This window comes from Lasioglossum baleicum, chromosome 12 (assembly GCF_051020765.1).
Source record: "Lasioglossum baleicum chromosome 12, iyLasBale1, whole genome shotgun sequence".
Taxonomy (NCBI): domain Eukaryota; kingdom Metazoa; phylum Arthropoda; class Insecta; order Hymenoptera; family Halictidae; genus Lasioglossum; species Lasioglossum baleicum.
The window spans coordinates 5642692-5661946 of NC_134940.1; the positions used below are offsets into that span (position 1 = coordinate 5642692).

The 19255-nt window shown below is 44.4% G+C and overlaps 2 protein-coding genes across 3 annotated transcripts; both read right to left on the reverse strand.

The window, feature by feature from the left end:
- Positions 1 to 2592: 2592 nt before the first annotated feature.
- LOC143213955 (venom dipeptidyl peptidase 4) lies at positions 2593 to 18144 on the reverse strand. Of its 2 annotated transcripts, none has more exons than XM_076434351.1 (14): positions 17804 to 18144; positions 15400 to 15796; positions 13582 to 13639; positions 11125 to 11366; positions 9970 to 10044; positions 9766 to 9818; positions 9345 to 9541; positions 9108 to 9277; positions 6729 to 6823; positions 5909 to 6369; positions 5526 to 5808; positions 4332 to 4526; positions 3919 to 4079; positions 2593 to 3839 (listed from the first exon to the last, which is right to left on the reverse strand). In XM_076434351.1, exons 2-14 carry the CDS (start codon positions 15412 to 15414, stop codon positions 3523 to 3525), a joined length of 2322 nt encoding a protein of 773 aa, XP_076290466.1. In that variant the 5' UTR covers positions 15415 to 15796; positions 17804 to 18144; the 3' UTR covers positions 2593 to 3522. The 2 variants fall into 2 exon arrangements, with proteins under 2 accessions (XP_076290466.1, XP_076290465.1); XM_076434350.1 differs by having other exon boundaries at positions 15400 to 15817.
- On the reverse strand, positions 15809 to 17804 carry LOC143213956 (uncharacterized). Its single transcript, XM_076434352.1, has 2 exons — positions 16997 to 17804; positions 15809 to 15938 (listed from the first exon to the last, which is right to left on the reverse strand). The coding sequence occupies exons 1-2, from the start codon at positions 17205 to 17207 to the stop codon at positions 15844 to 15846; spliced, it is 306 nt and encodes a 101-aa protein (XP_076290467.1). The 5' UTR covers positions 17208 to 17804; the 3' UTR covers positions 15809 to 15843.
- Positions 18145 to 19255: the final 1111 nt, after the last annotated feature.

Consider the following 19255-nt stretch of genomic DNA (forward strand, 5'->3'; position numbering starts at 1 on the left):
CTCTCCCCCCCCCCTCTCTCTCTTTATCTCTCTTCTTCTCTTTCTGTCTGTCCCCGGCGCTTTTCATTACGCGTAAACGCTATCGGTGACGCGGACACCAATCTTCGTGTTCCGCGGGACGAGGGAAAACGGATACCGTCTCCGAGTTCCCGGCTGCTGTGAAACACCAGGATGACAAATCGATGGTTGCTCCGCTGATCGTCCAAATTTGCATACGGCCTAATGCGTCAGTCTACGCCTGGAAAAGTGCTGTACACGACAGGCAACTTTTCCAGTTACCGAAAGCGTCGCAGGGGATGGGGATGTGGAAGAAAGTCGATTGCACGCTCGTGAAAATTCGTTGTTTCGGGAATTTTACTCAAATGAGTTTAACTAACCATCGAAATAATTTTCACCAGGACGAAGTAATTGCCAGTCCCCGTATCTATCTGTAGTTAGCGACACGAACAATTCCCGCCCTTTCAATTACTTCGGATCTACTCCTTTATCGCTGCTTTTACGATTTATTTGGATCCCGTTCGATGCGTCGCGGGAAATTGAACCAGTCCGAGCGATCGTCGCATAATTCCCGTTTATGTCCATCGAGGAACGGTCTGCCCGTAGTTAACCTCGGCGTCCGCATTCAGCTGAATTCCCCTGGTGGTCCAGTTCCAAGTAACAATCGGCGGAACACACCCGAACGTTCTCGCGGGAATTGTTCGTACGTACGTCTTGGACGGTCGACAAACAATTTTTGAACCGGCCTCGATCCGCTCTCCCCCTCTCTCTCTCTCTCTTTCTCTCTCTCTCTTTCTCTCGTGGACGAAACAATTCAGAGCTGTAAATCAAAAGGAAACAGAGGGCCTCGCGTGCCAACTCGTCCTTCGCGATGGCCCATCGTTTATTCGAGCGTTTAAACCGCTCGAACGTCGGGATATGCATATACAGGAGTTGAACAGAGGCCTTAGCCCAGTTCACCGAGAAACGGACATCCTTGCGTGGGCGGCCGCTGTTGTTTTCCGATAAAGACACGATATCGAAAGGATCTCGCCGTCGTAACACGAGAAAGGTATAGTGAAACATTTCCTGAGACACTTTATCACCAACGTGCGGCCGAATTGCGGATCCTTGAGCATTCGCAAGCATCGTATACAATTATTTCAATAACTGCGCCGATAATGTGAACTGTGTCCACCAAAATTTCAGTAGAGCGATAAAAAAAAGCTTCGAAAAGCTCTCAGCCAAACGTGTATCGAAAATCTCTACTTACCGCAAGCCGCAAACGGCCGATATTCATTTGAATCGTCCCGAAACCCCGTGCGGTAGCTCGCCGACCTCCCCTTTTCCCTCCGTGCTACTATTTGATACAAGAAGAGGCAAAAACGAGAGCGACCTGCCGAAATTCGGGGGAAACTTTCCAGTGGTTGTAACACGCGCTCCACGATCGGCGAATGTGCCGTCTCTGTGACCGGCGAATCGGGTATTCCGGGTCGTCGGGTACCTTCTGGTGGGGAGAGGGACGTTCACCTGCAACCCCAACCCCCTGGCAACTGGTTCCTCCGAGGAACGATACGTAGGAACTGATTAAATTGCACAAAGGTCCTGTTTGCAGCCGATCGCGACTGACATGGCGGCTGAGAGGACAACAAACTTTGTTTGCGGGATTCTGTATCGGTTTCACGGTCGATCGGAGAGAAATAGCTCTGGACAATCTTTCGACATCCTTTTTTGACTTTTGTCTATCGAGGAGGAACTTCAGCCTCGAAAACTTGAAGAGAATCTAAAGGCACGCGTTGCTTGAAAATCCCGGAATAACAAAGCCAGCTGCGACGAACAAGAATGAAACAATCCACCGCAAAAATGTTTTCCGGCTAGCAGAAAAGCGAGTGAAAAAAAGTTGTGTATTCTGAGCGCAATTAAACGTGGAAAAATAAAACACCGCCGGGTAACAGTGATTTAGGGGGAGAACGGGCAGGCAAACTTTCAGAAGAACGAGTAAACACGAAAATCAGCGAGCAACTTAATTAAAGTCAAGATTCGAAAGCGTAATACGAGACACACACCGCCCGGCGAAGGAAACTGAAAATAACCGGAGAATCGAAATACGAAATATAAAATAGAAGAACTTGGTTGAAGGAAGCCAAGAAAACAGGAGCAGAAAAATAAGACGAGAAAACAATGTGGGTGGCGAGTGAAGTGTTTTAGGTCAGCGAGCGCGTCGCGTCCCTGAAAGTCGTACGTGGAAACAACAAATCTCGCGTGGTCGCTCGTGCGAATCGGCGATTAATTCGCCAGGGGGAGAGGGTGGGGCTATGAAGCGCAATCGATTCGATATAACAATAGGAACAGGATCTGTGTATCTCCCAGCTCTGCTTTTTCCTTCTGTGTCGCTCGACGAGGGCTGTTGCCCCGTTGTTCCTTCATTTGTGATTCTGTCTGCTCGCGGATTTTTCACGCGATTTCGCCGGCTCGCTCGGCCGTGTGATTATTCGGAAATCGCGCGGCCAATCATGGACTCTACATTTCACGGTGCTCCAGCTGATTGAACGTAAAAAATAAATAGGACGTCGAACCCGGTGGCCAACTCTATTTACGCGAGTCGCGGATTCAATATGGTATGCATCTATCTGCACTTGTTAGACCAACATTTAATATCGTACATATCAATTTAGATTTTATCAAACGTACAAGCGCCGTTAACGAAATTCAGTCTGCCCATACAAACAATAAGAGAAATTCATTTTTGTTAATTAATACCCGCTGAGCAGACACGGTGAAATTACACTGTACAATGGTCAGTTAAGTTTGCCAGTCGGTATCCAAGTTTATTTTCGAAGCAGCGAACAGCATCCAGAGGCTGCTTCGAAAAATTCGTTCGAAGCGGAACAAAGTGATTTTAACAATCCGTTGCATCACGTTCTCCGAGAGAATGACAATATTCACTGCAGCAGTCACGCAGCGTGCAATGGACCGTGAAAAAAGAAACAATTGAGAGTTATTGTGAATGCACGATGCGTGGTTGATGTGATCCCCGAATATTTCGAGGGTGCATGTTCCGGAATTTTTTATTGTCAAACGAGACAAGGTATCTTTATCAAACTTAAAACGAATCGAAAATTAAAATTTTAAGAAACTGGCAGCCATTTCAGCGTCTACAAAAATCTCAAAAAGATTATTGCACACTTGGCACTAATTTTTAAACCTCGACAGAGGATTGTATTCAGCTCTCTATTCGTCGATCCTGAAGCGAGTCGAACGGAAACTACGATCGTCTCTGACCAAATCTGAGTGTCTTCGAAATAGCAGAGGTACAAGGTGGCCGACATCGAAGGGAATTAGCGATAGCCACTTAGCACAGCGTAGTAGTGGCCCGTGACGGTGTCACGAGACGTTTCGCGACAGTTTTGCTGGCGAGGAATGAGTTTCGCGCGGGCGACGCTCGGATTAGGCGATCGAGCGACGCCCACGGACTTAAACGAACGGGTCCAGGATTGGCGTCGCGACGCGGTGGGTCGTCGGTCGCTAATCCAGATAGGATTCGGGTCAGTGAGCGCGCGAGTATCCCAGGCAATTGCTCCAAAATCGGTCCATGGTGTGGTAAAGGTGAGGAGAGACTCCGATCAGCCCGTGCGCCTCGTCCGTGTAGCTCTGCTGCCGGAACATGATGTCCTTGTCGACCAGAGCCTTGTTCAGGGCCATGGCTTGCTGGTAGTGGACGTTGTCATCTCCGGTCCCGTGTATCAACATGAACTTTTTGCCACGGATACCCTCCACCCTTCTGGTCACATCCGTGCGGTTGTACCCGCCCAGATTGTCATCAGGCGTCGGCAGACCCATGAACCTCTCCGTGTAAATCGAGTCTGTGGAAAATTATCAACACATGAGTGCTTAAATAACTTGAAAACAAAAATTACTCTTGAATAAATCCTACAGAATTACCATAATAAATCCAGGAGGCGACAGGTGCCACCGATATGCCACACTTGAAGACGGAATCCTTGTCAGTAGCCAAAGTCATCGCCGTCGCGAACCCACCATAGCTCCAACCCCACATGGCGGTTCTGTTCGCGTCGATCCAGGGGTAGGTTTCTTGCAAATACCTGAAAATTATCAAACAGAACGATAAATCTCAAAGGATTATATCAGAAAATGCCAAGCACCAAAAACGAACTGTTTCACAATCCGAAAAAGCGAGTACACTCGTATCTTTACCCGTCCCAGACCATGAAACTCGATTCGAAGCAAGTTCAAGCCCACCTGGTGCTCCACCAGCTAAAACATGGTGGTTTCCGTCCAAAAACGGCGGAACCACCGTTAACCGAGCAACTTGGCAAGAACCAGTGACTACCTACCGGGTAACAGCGATCTGGTCTTCGATCTCTACAGTGCCGATACGCCGGTAGATCTCGAATAGCATCTTGCTTCCCTTATAGGCGGATCCGCGGCCGTCTATGTGACCATAAATGACGCTTCTGTTAGTCGCCATGTACGACTCGAACCCATGGATGTTCTGTTCGGTGATTCTTACAGTGTTCGGGCCGGAGTACCTGCGGGAAGTTAATGGTCAGTTAATGGTCCAGATCAAATGCAAGGGAACATCGAATATACATTCTGTCAAGAAAGTACTGGGAATCGATCATTTAAAAAGCCCGCTTAAAGGGATTGTTGAAATACTTTTTGTCGCTAGGTTGGCACAAATGTCCCCTATACTCACGCGGAGTTTGAGCGTCACTTGTCATTTAGTTTATTTACAGTGCGCCGTTTTGTCAGTTCATCTCGATGTGTTTTGCGATTTTTACAATCAATGAAAATATCGAACAAAGAATTTGTCTTAAATCTTACATTGCATTGCATTGAATATGTTACATAAGGCTTACGGTGAATCGACTTTATTAAAAACACGTGCGTATGAGTGGTACAGTGCATTTAAAAGCGGTCGAGATGTGGTGGAAGATTTGCCTCGCTCTGGTCGGCCATCAACGTCTTCGACTGAACTTCACATCGCTAAAGTAACGGATATGGTGACTGAAAATCGTCGTTTAAGTCTGAGAGAGATAGCCACTGATATTTCTGTGTCTCACGAATCAATTCGTACCATTTTAAACGATTGTTCCGGCATGAAACGCGTTGCCGCTCGACTAGTGCCGAAAGACCTGAATTTTCTGCAAAAACAAGGCTATCATTGTGAACGAATTTCTGGCCAAACACTCAACAAATCTAATCGAGCAGCCACCGTATTCCCCTGATATGGCTCCGGCCGACCTTTTTCTTTTTCCAACACTCAAATTACCACTTCGAGGCACCCGTTTTCAGTCGATAGATGAAATAAAAGAGAATTCGCGGCGAGTACTGAAGTTGATTCCAAAAGATGCGTTTAAAAAATGTTCTGATGATTGGCTTATTCGTTGGCATAAGTGTATTATTTCGAAAGGGGCCTACTTTGAAGGCGATACAATAAAGGATGAATAATACATATTTGGTGTTTCATTGACCAATTCCCGGTACTTTTTTCTTGTTGGTAATGTTGGTAATTAAGGAGAACTCACACGTTGATGAGCAGAGGGTACGACTTCGTCTGATCAAAGTCGGGAGGCAGGTACAGCCTAACTTTGCTGTCGTAGCCGTTCACCCTGACGTTCAAATTCTGAATAAGTGGCTGGAGACGAGTGGCCAATTTTCGTCTGAGAGATCGGTTCTCCTCCCACGAGTAGAGCGGGTTTTGAGAAGAGTCGAAGACCACGACGAACGTGGGGTTAGGTCCGGTACAAGACACCACGTAGTATGAAGCGTTAGAGGAGAAAGAGGGGTACGCGTAGGTGCAGGCGTTGCCTGTGAACAGCACCAAAGAAACCATACTTAATTCTCCGTTCTCAACATCTCTGGTAAAGCAAACGAATTCCAATTGAACATTCCAGCATGAAATACCGACCTTCAGGTGTAATGATGCTGCAAGAGACGCAAGTGGGTAACTCGCTGCCGTCCAAAGGCACCGAATACATGTTCCTCTGGGACGGTTGACCGACCCCGGTGGCAACATAGTACAGGATCTCCTTGGTGTGATCCACAGCCACAATGCTGATCACTTCAGATGCGCTCGGGGTTAAATCCTTCAACCTGATCAATACACCTGACCTGTTCTCATAGAGGATCGCGTGCACGAACCGACCGACCGGTGTCTCCTCGCTCTGCAGTTCCAAAATGACCGCGTATCGATTGTGGTAAACCGGCGGATGTACTCGCAACCAACCCTCGGCTTCCTCTTTGTAGAGGAGGTTGTCTGCGTTGCCAGCGGTGTCGTAGCCCACTAGAATGGACCTGTTCTGAACCCGGTTCGTCCAGGTCGCCACCACGTGCGTGTCCCACCAGTTCACCGTGTATAGAACGTTCTCTCTATCGAAAATTATGTATCAGTGTCTCTGTAAACTTGGAAGATCAGTCGGTCGTATTCTTCGAGGTACTTCATTGTTATTGGATTAAGAACACTAGATAATCTTTTATAGATGCTAGACACAGTTAATTAAAACAGAAAAGAAAAGTCATTGTAGAGAATTGTAAGAGCATTGGAAGCTAAGCTCCAGTGTTAAAAATATCCGTCGCAATCAGTCATCGCTGATGATAAGATATCAGAGAACGAGGTGACTAGTATTATGCCGCGCCGTTCACACGAGAGCCGACCCTGTTTGTTCAAAATCATGCTAATCTGACGCGACAGCTGTAATTACGACAGTGAAGGCATCGAGGATACTTACTCGTCGGCAATGGGTGACTGGAGATTAACCACTTTGGAGGACGGATTATCCAAATCAATGACGTTTAGGGTTGCAATTGGATTTGGACTGCCCGCCTGGAAAGCCAGCATAACTGATTCGAGCACATTGTTACTTACACGCTCGAGGAAGCAGACGAAAGAAGAGAATACGGAAGAAATCGCAAGGATCTCTCGAGAGAACAGAATTTAATTTTCCTTAACGTTCATCGGGCATGGGTTACAGCGCCGTGCAGCACAGAGGGTCGAATCGACGCGCTAACTGTTCACGGGATAAAAAATCAAAGTCCTCATATCGATTTTTAACGAATGTATAATGTTGCTTAAATGTCCATTCCATTCGAAAATCATATTAAAAACTCTCGTTACAATAAGCGTTCAAAGATCAAACTTTTTCGGATACCATTTATCACCGAAAAAATTCCTTTTCTTCATAATGATGTCCTGGAAAACCTACTGAACGTTATGTGCCCAATTTTTTGTTTTATGAATCATGTATATCTATAAATGTTTCCTTATGTCGATCGTAGATTGTTGCTAAGAACGTTTTTTTTCTGATTTGAGCGCACTGGTTCGATCAATTGTTATACATAACACTATTTGCAAATTTTCACAATATCTTTATTTCAACGTTTCGATTTTCTTTTAGATCATTCTCAAGAAAATTTGAGAATGAAGAAGATCGAAAAGAAGATCGAAACGTTGAAATCAAGATATTGTGAAAATTTGCAAATAGTGTTATATATAACAATTGATCGAACCAGTGCGCTCAAATCATCAAAAAAACGTTCTTAATGTATATCTATGTTGACAACGCGCCAGGAGTTAAACATTATTGTTCATAATTTATTATAAAAAAAAATACTTAGTCAACTAAGGAAAATCGTCAAAGTTTTTCATCTTTGACAAGAAGGTTGACAGAGAAGACGTCGAAGACGATTCTTAGTTAGGTTACGTGTTTTTACAAAAATATGTGATATATATTATATGTATTATATGTAATATATTTCTAATAAAAATGTTATTATCTTTGTTTATAAGAATTATTGTATAGATTTTTGTTTAGTAATAGATAAATATAATTATAAGCCGCAAATCTGTATGGTTAATGGATTATAGTCACAGTAACTGTGTAAAATATAATACTTATTATTGTTTGACTATTTGTAATTCTTTAAATAAGACAGTAATAACACATTTCTGTTATTTCATTAAATGTCATAAAATTCGTTCATTCAAAAATTATGGATTACTCTCGTTTGAAAGCCTGAACAGCTAGTTATCCATTATCATTCATTATTCACACGAGTTTTCAGACATTTCCGGTAGTGTGACAAAAAAATGTTTCCTACAAAAAGTAATCAGTACTCAGTCTTCTACAAATCTCAATACAAAAAATTTCAATAATATATTTCTTTTAATAAAAAATTGTGGTCACCTTGATGATTTATTTAGAACTATAGATTTTTTATTGAATAATGTTATAGCTGTCGCCAAGATGAATCCAACGACATATATAATGTGGTCTTTATGTTTTGAAATACTGGTGAAATAGGAGTGAACAGCTAACGCGTCGATTTGACCCACTGTGTGCCGGTGAGAAAAACCTGAAGGTTAAATGCGAGATAACCCTTTCATCCCCTTTTAAAGCCGGCAACGAGACCAGTCGTCCGTACTGAGCTTCCTAATCTGTTCAACCCGCGACGAATGTCTCCGTCGACCGACAAATTGGCCAAAGGGATGACACGATTGTCTAATCCCACCGATTTTTCCCCGTGAAACCCCCTTTCTCTCTTTGCACGCCCCGAAATTCACGCGAATGCTTTTAACCTTTTCCCACTCGAAGCTATTTCGATTCCATATGACGCTTAGTTAGTTCAGTCAGACGATAGTACAGCCAGATATAAAATTAATTCACTAATGCACATCGATCTAAAATTGAAATATTTCCCGCGTATCATCGAACCAAAGTTTCGGACGTTGAAATATAAAATCGTAAATATCTCAGAGCAAGAAATATTGGACATGCACCGCTTTCGTACAAAACGGATCATATATTACGTGCCCCATGTCCGACGTACGAACGATTATAACCGACAGAATTATTGCATTCTGTCCCGCGAGTCAAGAACGAGATTAATCGACTTTTAACCTAGTTCGGTTCGGTGCATTAGATTTCGTTGAAATTTTAATGATAAATTTTAGGACTCCGCAATTACGGAAGATTTTTCTCAAGAATTATTCAGATATTCTGTGATCATCTATGCTGCTTTGGATATGATCAATTTTTGATGAGTTACGGAAGGGGCAAATGGAAAAACGTGAAAGATCCGCCGTGTGATTCTCAATTTATTAAGCTCACCTTCGGATACTTGATCTTCACTTCCGTGGGATATTGATCCTTGATGGCACCTGGTGTCCCATAATACAGGATCGCCATATCTTTCACCCTGGTGTCGTTGTAGGTCGCAAAAGCAAGGTGACGGCCATCCGGGGAGAACCAGAAAGCCACAGCCGAGGCCAGCACTTCTTCTGCAAATGCGTATGTAGATCTTGAATAACATATGTTCTATAAATATAATATTATTAATCTTCTCACCTTCGTAGACCCAATCAGGCACGCCATTGAAAATAACATCAGGCACACCGGTGAACGTCAATCGTCGAATCCGACTGTTCTGAACGGTGAAGTCTTGGTAATAAATGTCGTTGTCCAGAATGTAAACCACCGCGTTCTTCTTTGGCGACCACTTCGCAAGTGGTATGCGTTTTCCATCCGCAATGTTAGTGTAAATCCTGCGGACAAGTTCTCGATTTGAACAAGATCGATAAGATCGTTCCCGATCGCAACGGCCTCCTACACTTTGTGCACACTGTTGTTAACGATCGCGCACACGGAAAACGGCGTGGCAAACGTTAATTTTATCGTTGTTACGATAGAAACGTCGGATCGTTTCGTAATTCAGCTTATCGGCGCATCGTTAAAGTTATCGTACACAGGCGAACCACAGAACACTCACCCGTATTTCCTGTCGTACACGTCGAACCTTTGATGCATCGAGTGCCTGAAGCCCTAGAAAAAATAGTGTACGTCGCTTTGAAACCTTTCTCGAAGTGCTAAAGTCGTGTGTGAGTTAATTAGCGTGCTGTTTGCAATTTTTCGTTGAATGGCGTTTATAGAATTTGTAGTATCGGTAGTATTATAGGTAATATTGAACACTTACAGGTTGGGAATCGTAGCTGATGAGAATGTGCGAGTTGTCATACGAAAATGACATCAGAGGATTCTTGTAAGGGCTCTGAAAATATTCAAATATTATCAGCAGACTCCGAATGCAGACGTTTTTTATTACAATTGTTTTACATCTGTCTGCAGACCAAGCATCTTTTCTTATCACGTGTATAAAAGAAAGGAAAGCGATTATGAAGGTTTATAAACATCCGTGGCTCCGGATGCTATCGGAATAACGAGGCATAACACGGGCGATCCGTATTGTTGATAAAATAGATTGTGGATGTGGTATGCCTGGCGTCGTGATAAATCATCTGGATCGACAGCGTCGATCGATAGCGTAATAACTCGTTGATAACCGAGACCACAGCTCTATTTTTCTACGTCACGTAAGGTGGAGCTATCGATTGAATCGATTCGGGCATTAAAAAATATTCTAGACTATTCGTCATTGAAAAATTCATCAAATACTATGCAGACTGCAAAATGGATAAAACAATGCATATAACGATTAATATACACACTGGGGAATTCGCTGAAAAATAATTAGATCGAGGATTCGGCGAAACTATTTCCGGTACTAATTGATGTGATTTCAGTGGAAGTTTCGCACGAACAAGACGCGGACGACTCGCGGCCTGGGAAAATTGAGCGGAAGGTAACGCGTCTCTTGAATCAATATCGTTTGTTGGATCGCGTCTGAAAGTGGACTGTGTAATTCTCTGCCGAGGAAGCCGGACAGTACAGAGAATTTCCATACGATTAATTAAACACGCCTTTGCTGTTTGTTACGCGCCGGTTCCGCTGGAAAAAGACAGAGCAGACAGGCTGGAAACTCGACTGAAACTTCAAACATCGTCCAAAAATTAAACACACCCAATTAAAACTCGCTGCGAACTCTGAAAATTTACATCGTTCTCCCACTTTTCACTGCGTCTTTATTTTAAATGGTAAACGTAAAATATTCGATTCTGAAGTTTTTGGGTCATTTTTAAGCGCGGTAAGTGCATTGCGATCGCCAAGAGGTTGAAAGCTTGCCGATCTGCGATTCACTCTCCGCCGATCTGTCTCTCTTTCTCCCGAAACTCGATTCGACTCGGATCGATAGTGCACTCTTTTTCATGGGAAGCTCGATTCGTTGCCTTACCAGAATCGACGAGTCCACGAAGATTCGGCTGATCCCCGACGGCACGTCGAACACACGTACGTCGCCGGTATAGTTATCAGTATAAAGGATAGCCGTGTCCGTTTGCCAGGTGCCGTTGAAGCCGATCGCGCGGAAACTTAGGTCGTATGTCTCCTCCAGGTTGAATGGCACGGCCAGGTTGCCATGATCGTCCTCCGAGGTGGGCTCGTATCGGCGAAAATCTTTGTCGATCACTCGTGGTACTGTAAAACAACGACTTTTACGAAATGTGCCGATTCGGCACCGACAAATTGGATGGGAAACTAGTTGGCTGTTGAAAAGAAAAGGTGAAAGCTTTCCAAGACTGGAAAATACAACAGGAACGCGTGGCTCTCGCAGAAATTGCAATGGTGACCGGAAGCCATCGCTGGACTGCGAATCTTTATGCAAAATAAACATTTCCTGCATTATTCTGCAAGTTTCTTACTATACATGTTTTCTTGTATTTTCAAACTGTGTAGATAGTATAAATGCATAATGATCCGCGGTGTATCGATAATGCTTGGTTTGTTGAAAAATTGTGTGCGTTTTGTAAATTTAATTTTGCATACCTCATTGCGGGTGCGCAACCTACTGGTTATATATTCTTGAACGATGCTTTATATTCGCTTGGAAATATCACGAAACCGCACTGAGTCAATTTACATATTCTAGTGCTGACAAAGCTTTCGAAATACCTTGGAATTGTGCTTTCTACCCTGAAACCCGAAATTCTGCAGAGCAGCTTGCTTCTTGGAATATATTCTTATCTCCACTAATTTAGTAGATGTATCTTGTTCTTTTAGCTCTTAAACTTGGATATCTTTCTGTCTATAGATGTTTTTAGATGTTGAAAATATCCTTCAGCTGTACTTTCCAGTCCTCGAAATTACATTGCTTTAGCTAGTAAAAATAATTTCTCATTTTGCTCCGAACAAACGAGAAATCTCAAGGTGTTACTACGCGATCGGCGAACACCGTCTTTTGTCGCATTTTTTCATTCTCGGAGCAAAACGAGGAGCGACAATGTAATTTTCGCGAATTTTTCTGGTCTCCAAGGCTTCGGTCTCGTTAACGACGTTGTCTCGCACGCGCCGAGGGGTCAGGTTTGTTCTTCGTTTCGCGTTTATCGCGAAGTCAAGTTGGAAGTTGGAAAGAAAAATAGAAGCCAGGGAGATACGTATATTCGGTACGTGACGTTGACGGCCGCTTTGAAATCGAGGTTTTATGTAAATCAGCGAGACGAGAGTTGCGCCGCGTAAAGATTAATTAAGTGTCGCTCTTGTGGGCACGCGAACCGACAAGAAATTTCGAAATTTCATTACGAAAACGAAGAGTAACTTTGTTGCCCAGCCGAGTGATACTCTTATCCTTCTTGTTGCCGGTGCTTCGCGGTTTCCGCGGTTTTCGGTCTACCGCTACCGATTATTTCCCCGTTCGCGATAAGATTAATATCGTTCGACTACTCCCGGAGCTATTTCGCGCTGTACTTTATCGTCGACAACTTTCCGCGTTCGCTGGAAGAATTTCAACATTTCCTCGAAAGAAATCGGATTTTCCACCAATTTTAACATTCTGCCGATATTTGCTTCCTTCTACTTGTTCTGAAATTATTTTTTTTTATTCTCTAAGGCTAGAGATACTGATAGAGAGTTCCTTATCATCGACAATTTCCTAGATTTTTATCGAAAGATTTTAATCTTCTTTCTTTAATAAGGATATTGTACAACAACAATATAATTCTGTTTCCCACTCTCGTATCTACACTCTTGTCACGATAAAATCGCCTCTATACTTTTCTTGTCATGGTCAAATCAGATTAATACATTTCAATTGGTTTCAAAATGAGTTGTCATGCCTTTTCAAAAATTACGCGAAATTGGCTTGGTTACTTAGGCCCAGCAACCAGAAGCTTAGAGTGGACGCGAAGGGGTTAACTGAACATTACCGTAAAACATCCCGCAGAGTCTCGAAAGAGCCTTCTCCACCGCCGAAGTACTAAAACCGTTAATTAAACCTCGTTCGATCAAATTAGCGAGAACGATGTTGAAAGCAGCCTCGATCGAACCTGTTCTCCCTGGACCACATTATTCGCTAACCGGCAGAAGCCTATTAGTGCGCGGATGATCACATCAAGATCATCTCTCGTTCCCGCGTTTTTCAGGTACTAAACGACCTGATCGCATCGATCCAGCAAGGATTGTAAGAAAGGAGGAGCTGGCCCCGAGACAAATAACGCGAATCGTCGAAGAGCATTAGCCTGCCTCCGGATCCAAAGGCATCCGAGTGTTCCAGACAATGTCCGGTCCCTAAGCAGCTTACTCGAAGCGCGATTATCCCGTGGGAGTGTGTCGGAGATAGAAAAAGAGAGAGAGAGAAGAAGAAGATAGTCAGAGGGACAGATAGACAGACAGATACGGAGCAAAAGGGTGGACTTACTGGATTTCCCGGCGACGAGGGCTGCCAAGGATCCCTGCAACACCAGCAGCTGTAGCACCTGGAAAAAAGATTTCGTTTCCTGTGAGCCCGGCTCCGTAAAAAAATCCTCACCGTGCCTGGAATTCCTCGGAAACCCTCGGAATTCCTCCGCCTTTCGGTGTGGATGTTGTCTACGGAGGTGGCGACAAGGGGGTGAGAAAAACGCAACGGGACGCGTTCCTTCAGCCGGAAGAACACGTGCCGGGCATAAAAGTTTCTCCGACCGGGGGTGCTAGTATAATTTCGAGAGACGCGACCCGGTGAAATCCGCGGAATTTCGCGAGGAAAATTGCCGACGACCCACGGCCTGGCTCGTTAAGCTTGCACCCGGCTTGGGAAATCACCGCGTGCCTACTGAAACTTTCCGGTCTGCCTTAATGGTCCACGACCGAGGGCCTACGAGGGGAGAAGTCGTCACCAAAGAATAAGGGACAGTGGTTAGAGGGGCAGGGAGTCACTTGTCGCAGGCTCTTTCGCCCTTAACTTGCGAACTCTTGAGCTTCTGCCGAGACGACTCGTTGGCTTATGAATCTCAGATCGAGGGACACCGAGGGGTGAACGAAGAGTGCTTCCTTGGTACTTGGTGCCATTGACGAAACAATTACGGAACATAGTATTTAGGGTTTTCTTCCGAAGAATTAATGGTTTTTGGATTTGTCTTGACGGGATTGTTCAAGAGGCTTAAAATAGGCTGAAAAAAAACTATAGGTTAGAAAACGGATCGCAGACATACAGCAACGAGTCAGAAAACGTTGCAAGCTATGCGAGCGTTCTCGGCCGGCAATTTTCAGGGCGCACCGCTGCGAAATTTCGGAAAACGATCCGGAACTTGGCCAGAGTCATTAACAGGGTCGGCGGGGGAGGATCCAGGAAACTATTTCGAACTCGCACGAACAATTACAACCCACCGTTCTCGATTTACCGGAGCTTTTTCTCTCCGTCGCGTCGTATTTTCGCGTTTCTTCGCCAGGGGTGAACGGGGGTTGCATCGTCGACGATAAATCGACGACGGCTCGGAAGCCTTCGAAAACTTTTCCATTGACGGAACGAAAAGGGCTCGGGGAAAGTTATCGAATCGATACGTCAAAGCCGTTCTCCCCCTCTTGCCCCCTCTCACCGTCCGATTAAAACCCCGCGTTTAAACCCACCACCTCGAATTTTGTCGAAACGGAACTGCGCCGCGAGAGGAGGTCGATCCCTCGAGAGACAAAACGAAAGAAAGGCGAGCCGAACGAGCCTCGACGATTATCGTCGCCGTATTTCACGTTTTAACGCTGCACGTTTCTTTTTGTTACTGCATCACGCGTGACCGTAAACCGTGCCCTGTACGTGACGAACCGACCAGATAAATTATCGCCTCATGGAAATTGGCAAAACAGTTTCGGGAAATCGGCGTTCTATTGAGCCGCACGTGCCGGGAAAAGTTACCGCGATTTCCTCGCTTCCAAATTTTTCTGCGATTTTTTTGTAATTCGTAGACCGTTCATGGTCGTTTCATTCTTCAAGGTATTTTTAGAGAATTTCTGAACCTATTAATTTTACCAAGTTTGAATACGGAAAATCTGCGGCGCTAGAACAATTGCACGTAACAGGAATGTTTTAATTGATTAATTATTACACTAAGACAGAAACACATAAACCAGTTTCGCAGAGCGGCCGCGATTACACCCGATAATCAATTACCCGATAGCGTTCAGCAGGTGGCCCGTCTAGGTAATGCAAGACAAAGGGTTAATTTATTAGCTGCGTCGCTACCCCCGCAGTCTGAGGGTTACCTACCCCGATCGACAGCATGGCGAACACGTGACAGATTCCAACGGAGAACGATTAGGTTAACTGGAGCTCGCCCGTTCAATGGCGATCGAGAGATCGTCGCGGCTCGATGGATCTCACAAGTGCGTCGGACACTGACTGATCCATCGCGTACTTTCCTGACGTGCTGGAAGTGGCAGGTGCTCCCACCTCCTTCGATAAACACGGGGCATACCCGTTGTGCATCACAATGGTTCTTCCCCTTTCGAGATGTTTTGCTAATTCCGCAGAGCCGAGAACCACGCGATATACTCTGTGAGACTTGTGTGCGAAAACCAAAGTTGGCCCGTCGAACCGGTCGCTCTAACGAGTTGTTAGCGAAGTGATCGGACTATGGCTTTCCTTTGCGTTCAGTTTGCAGTTTCTGTGTTAGGACAATCTAGTACTACTGGGAAAGTATCAGAGAAGCGATTAGACGATGAGAATGGTGAACAGAGAGGAGCGACAGATTTTCACGTGGAAGGTTTGTAGAATGTAGGAGGACGAGGGTAAAACTCCCGTGAAAACTGAAACAGATTAACATCAGCCTGAACCCGTTCTAGCCACGATACCCGTCCTCCCCGACACTTCACATTCTTTTCCCGTCGTCGGCTGTCACTAATAATCCTGATTCACGGGCGCGCGCTGTCAATAACTTTGTAAGCCGTCGAAATTCGTCGCTGTAAATCGCGGTTACCGAGCGACAACGCTTCATCGTTTCGATCGGAGCAGCATCGCTGCATCGACGACGACGTTGCAAGCGTATAATCGGCGCATTCGATGCGACGAGATGCAGCTGCACATACGATGTTGGTAGGTAACATGATCATTAAACTGCAGATCTCACGCGTCCACGACAGAAATGAGTAACTACAAAAAGAATCGGAGAATATTCGTGCAATATTTTTCACCTGTAAACATTGTTCAATAAAGAGTTAAGTTACGATTGATCGATTGCGATGATCACGCCTTAATTTATGCAACATCTACCATCACTCTTCAATGGACAGCGAATGTTTGCGCGTTTCATTCAATTGATGTAACGCAAAAAATGCAAGTTTTAATAAAGTTTAGTATGTTATTATCGTCACGGTAAAACTGACAGAGTCCGGGAAATAACATTTTACTTTATCTTCTTTATAACAGTGTATAAAAATACGAATTTGCATGAACTGTCGTTATCTGCTTACGGTGCGTCGATGACACGTTACGCAACGGGGCACGAGGAATGTTAAAACATTTTTGTTGTGTGTGTTTTATAAGATAACGATTACACTGCAAATCGCAAGATTTTACGGCCTCGTTCATTTAATACTCTTTCTCACAGTCGGACACGACCGTACGCAATCACCCGCACTCAGACATCTAACGCAAGACTGTCACAAGAACGTTTAACACAGCCCTTATTTTACTCCATATCGTGCAGCGATATATCTACGCGGACATCGGCAGTAACATCTTTAATCCCGTCCATAAACTCTTTTTTCGAAGATCGAAAAAACGTCGCCGATAGAGCTGGGCCATCGGTCCTCGGACCTTGCAGCGTTTTACGTCGCCGTAAAATCGGGCCGTTCGCGCGAATTACCTTTCCGTAATAATTCCTGTATCAATTGGAAGATTGAACAAGAGCCGGATAGTTGGAAGCGAGCAAGCAAAGCAGAAACAACCAGGCAATCGAGATCACGTTTATCACGCCCGGTGAAACGTGCCTCGCGGTAGTCGAACTTGCTTAATACCGTTTGATTAGCTCGTTGATGCTCGTCCCATTTTTCCCGTCTCGCCGCGGCGTGTCTCATCCACGGGTCGAGATGTACGGACTAGCCATACATACACAATGCTGGACACGCGGATTAAGGTAATACAAAGCTTGCGGTGCCACGGAGATTAGTACTCGCGCCCCAACGCGGGATTCATTAGCGTGAATTGATGCACGCAAATATGTAGTAGCGAAATTGGACTTAAATTCCCGCCGCGACGTGGCATTGCAAACCTCTCATATTAAGGGGGTAGACCCGTTTCCAAGATTGCAAGGGTGCGGGACGCGCGTTCTCATTTCTCAATAATGCATGCGCGATGGGGCTACTCAAAGAGATCAATCAAAGTCCTATTTTTACGTGTAATTTTTATTATTCGGCAGCATGTAGCTGTCGCAACTTTATAAAAATAGCTATCTGCGCAGCTTATGCTTCCGAATAATGCAAATTGCACGTCGTAAACGTAAGAATATAACTTTTGTCTTGCACTTTTGACTACTGAAAAAGCCCATCTTTGTATGATACTATCAAGCGATGAGAACACGTATTCCGCACCCTTGCAATCCTGGAAAAAAGAGTCTCTCCCCTTAATTGCTTTTGAATCCGGCTATGCTGCCCTCTCTGCCGTGATTACGCACTTCAAGAAATTTATAGTCAACTGCATTCTTTATATTCTCCATTTTCTTCCTTTTTAGTTGCACTTTTTCTACTGAATTATTTCTTACACCTAATCGAATGTTCGCAGCGTCTTTAGAATACAATCGAACAAAGGAACCTGCCTTGGTTCCGCGTATAGTTGCCACCAATTATCAAGCACTATTTGTATAACGGATACGCGGAGATATGAGGAACCGCGCGGAGATAGCGTTTATCCGCGTGCGGTCCGCTCCGAGGACGCATCCGCGTGACAAGAGTGATAAGTTGCCGGGTTAATGCCGAGTGAACGGCTCGGAACCTTTGTCGAGCGAAGCTGAGGCGTGAACTGTTTTCCAGTTGCACAACGCGAGGCCACGGTGCATCGCGTTCCGTATGACAACAAGTACGACAAGTGACAAGACCCGGAAGAGGGCCCGAAACGAGCCGATTATGCAGCCGGCCTCGACCAGCCTGATCCCAATCAGCCAATCTCCATTTCAAGCCCAATGTTCTAGTATCTCGACCCTGTACTCGCTGCTGGAACATCACTACCACGATAAAATGTCAATTTCGCTTTTGTTCGAGCAGTTTACACCGCTGCGGCTGACCATGAATTTCTTGCAGCTTTGTTTGTCACTAATAACTAATTCTTTTCAGAATGTGTCGAAAAGGATTATTGAGATTTGATTAATTGATGAACAAATAGTGTCTTCAGCTATTCTTCAATGTATTTGCTCTCAAGCATTCATATAAATTATTTATAACATTTATAAACTTTACTACAGACGAATCTTGCCGCCCTGGCTATCAGATACAACGTAAACATCGGCACGAATTATCCTCTTACGAAAATACAAATTTGTATTACATTTTCGTAAAACATTTTCGCAGAAGAGCGCGAAACATATTGGGATTTCTTTCTAATAAAACGGTTGGTAAGGCTCAATGATCATTTACTCGAAGAAGTGTTGTAAAATGCTTTTAAAGCGGGTAGAAAATTAGCTTTTGAGGGTGTCAAACCATTGCACGCGCCAGTCGTGCTTCAAGCGTTCCGAACAAACATTGCCTTCGATTTTTTACATGTCTATTTTACTTAGTTGAATATGGATAATTCTAAGAAAGGTATGTACTTATATATTTCACAGAAAAACCAATAATATCTACGTAAATAATTGAGTTCTGTATCATTATTTGTAAAGTATTATATTTTCTGTCTTAGCAAGTTGCTTCAGCTTTAGGTAGAGTTACAAAAAAAGCTTTGCAATCCTTTGTCATACTTTCACTCTCAAATCATAGATTAAATATGGTAGAACCATCGTAAAAAAAATTATCGCCGGCCTGTATCAACCTTCTTTGTTGTTTACATTTTCGTGGCGCCTGCTGAAATTTCTTGCGCGGAGCTATTTCATGTTTGGCGCAGTGAGGTGAACGTTGCTAAAAGAAATGCTTGTGTA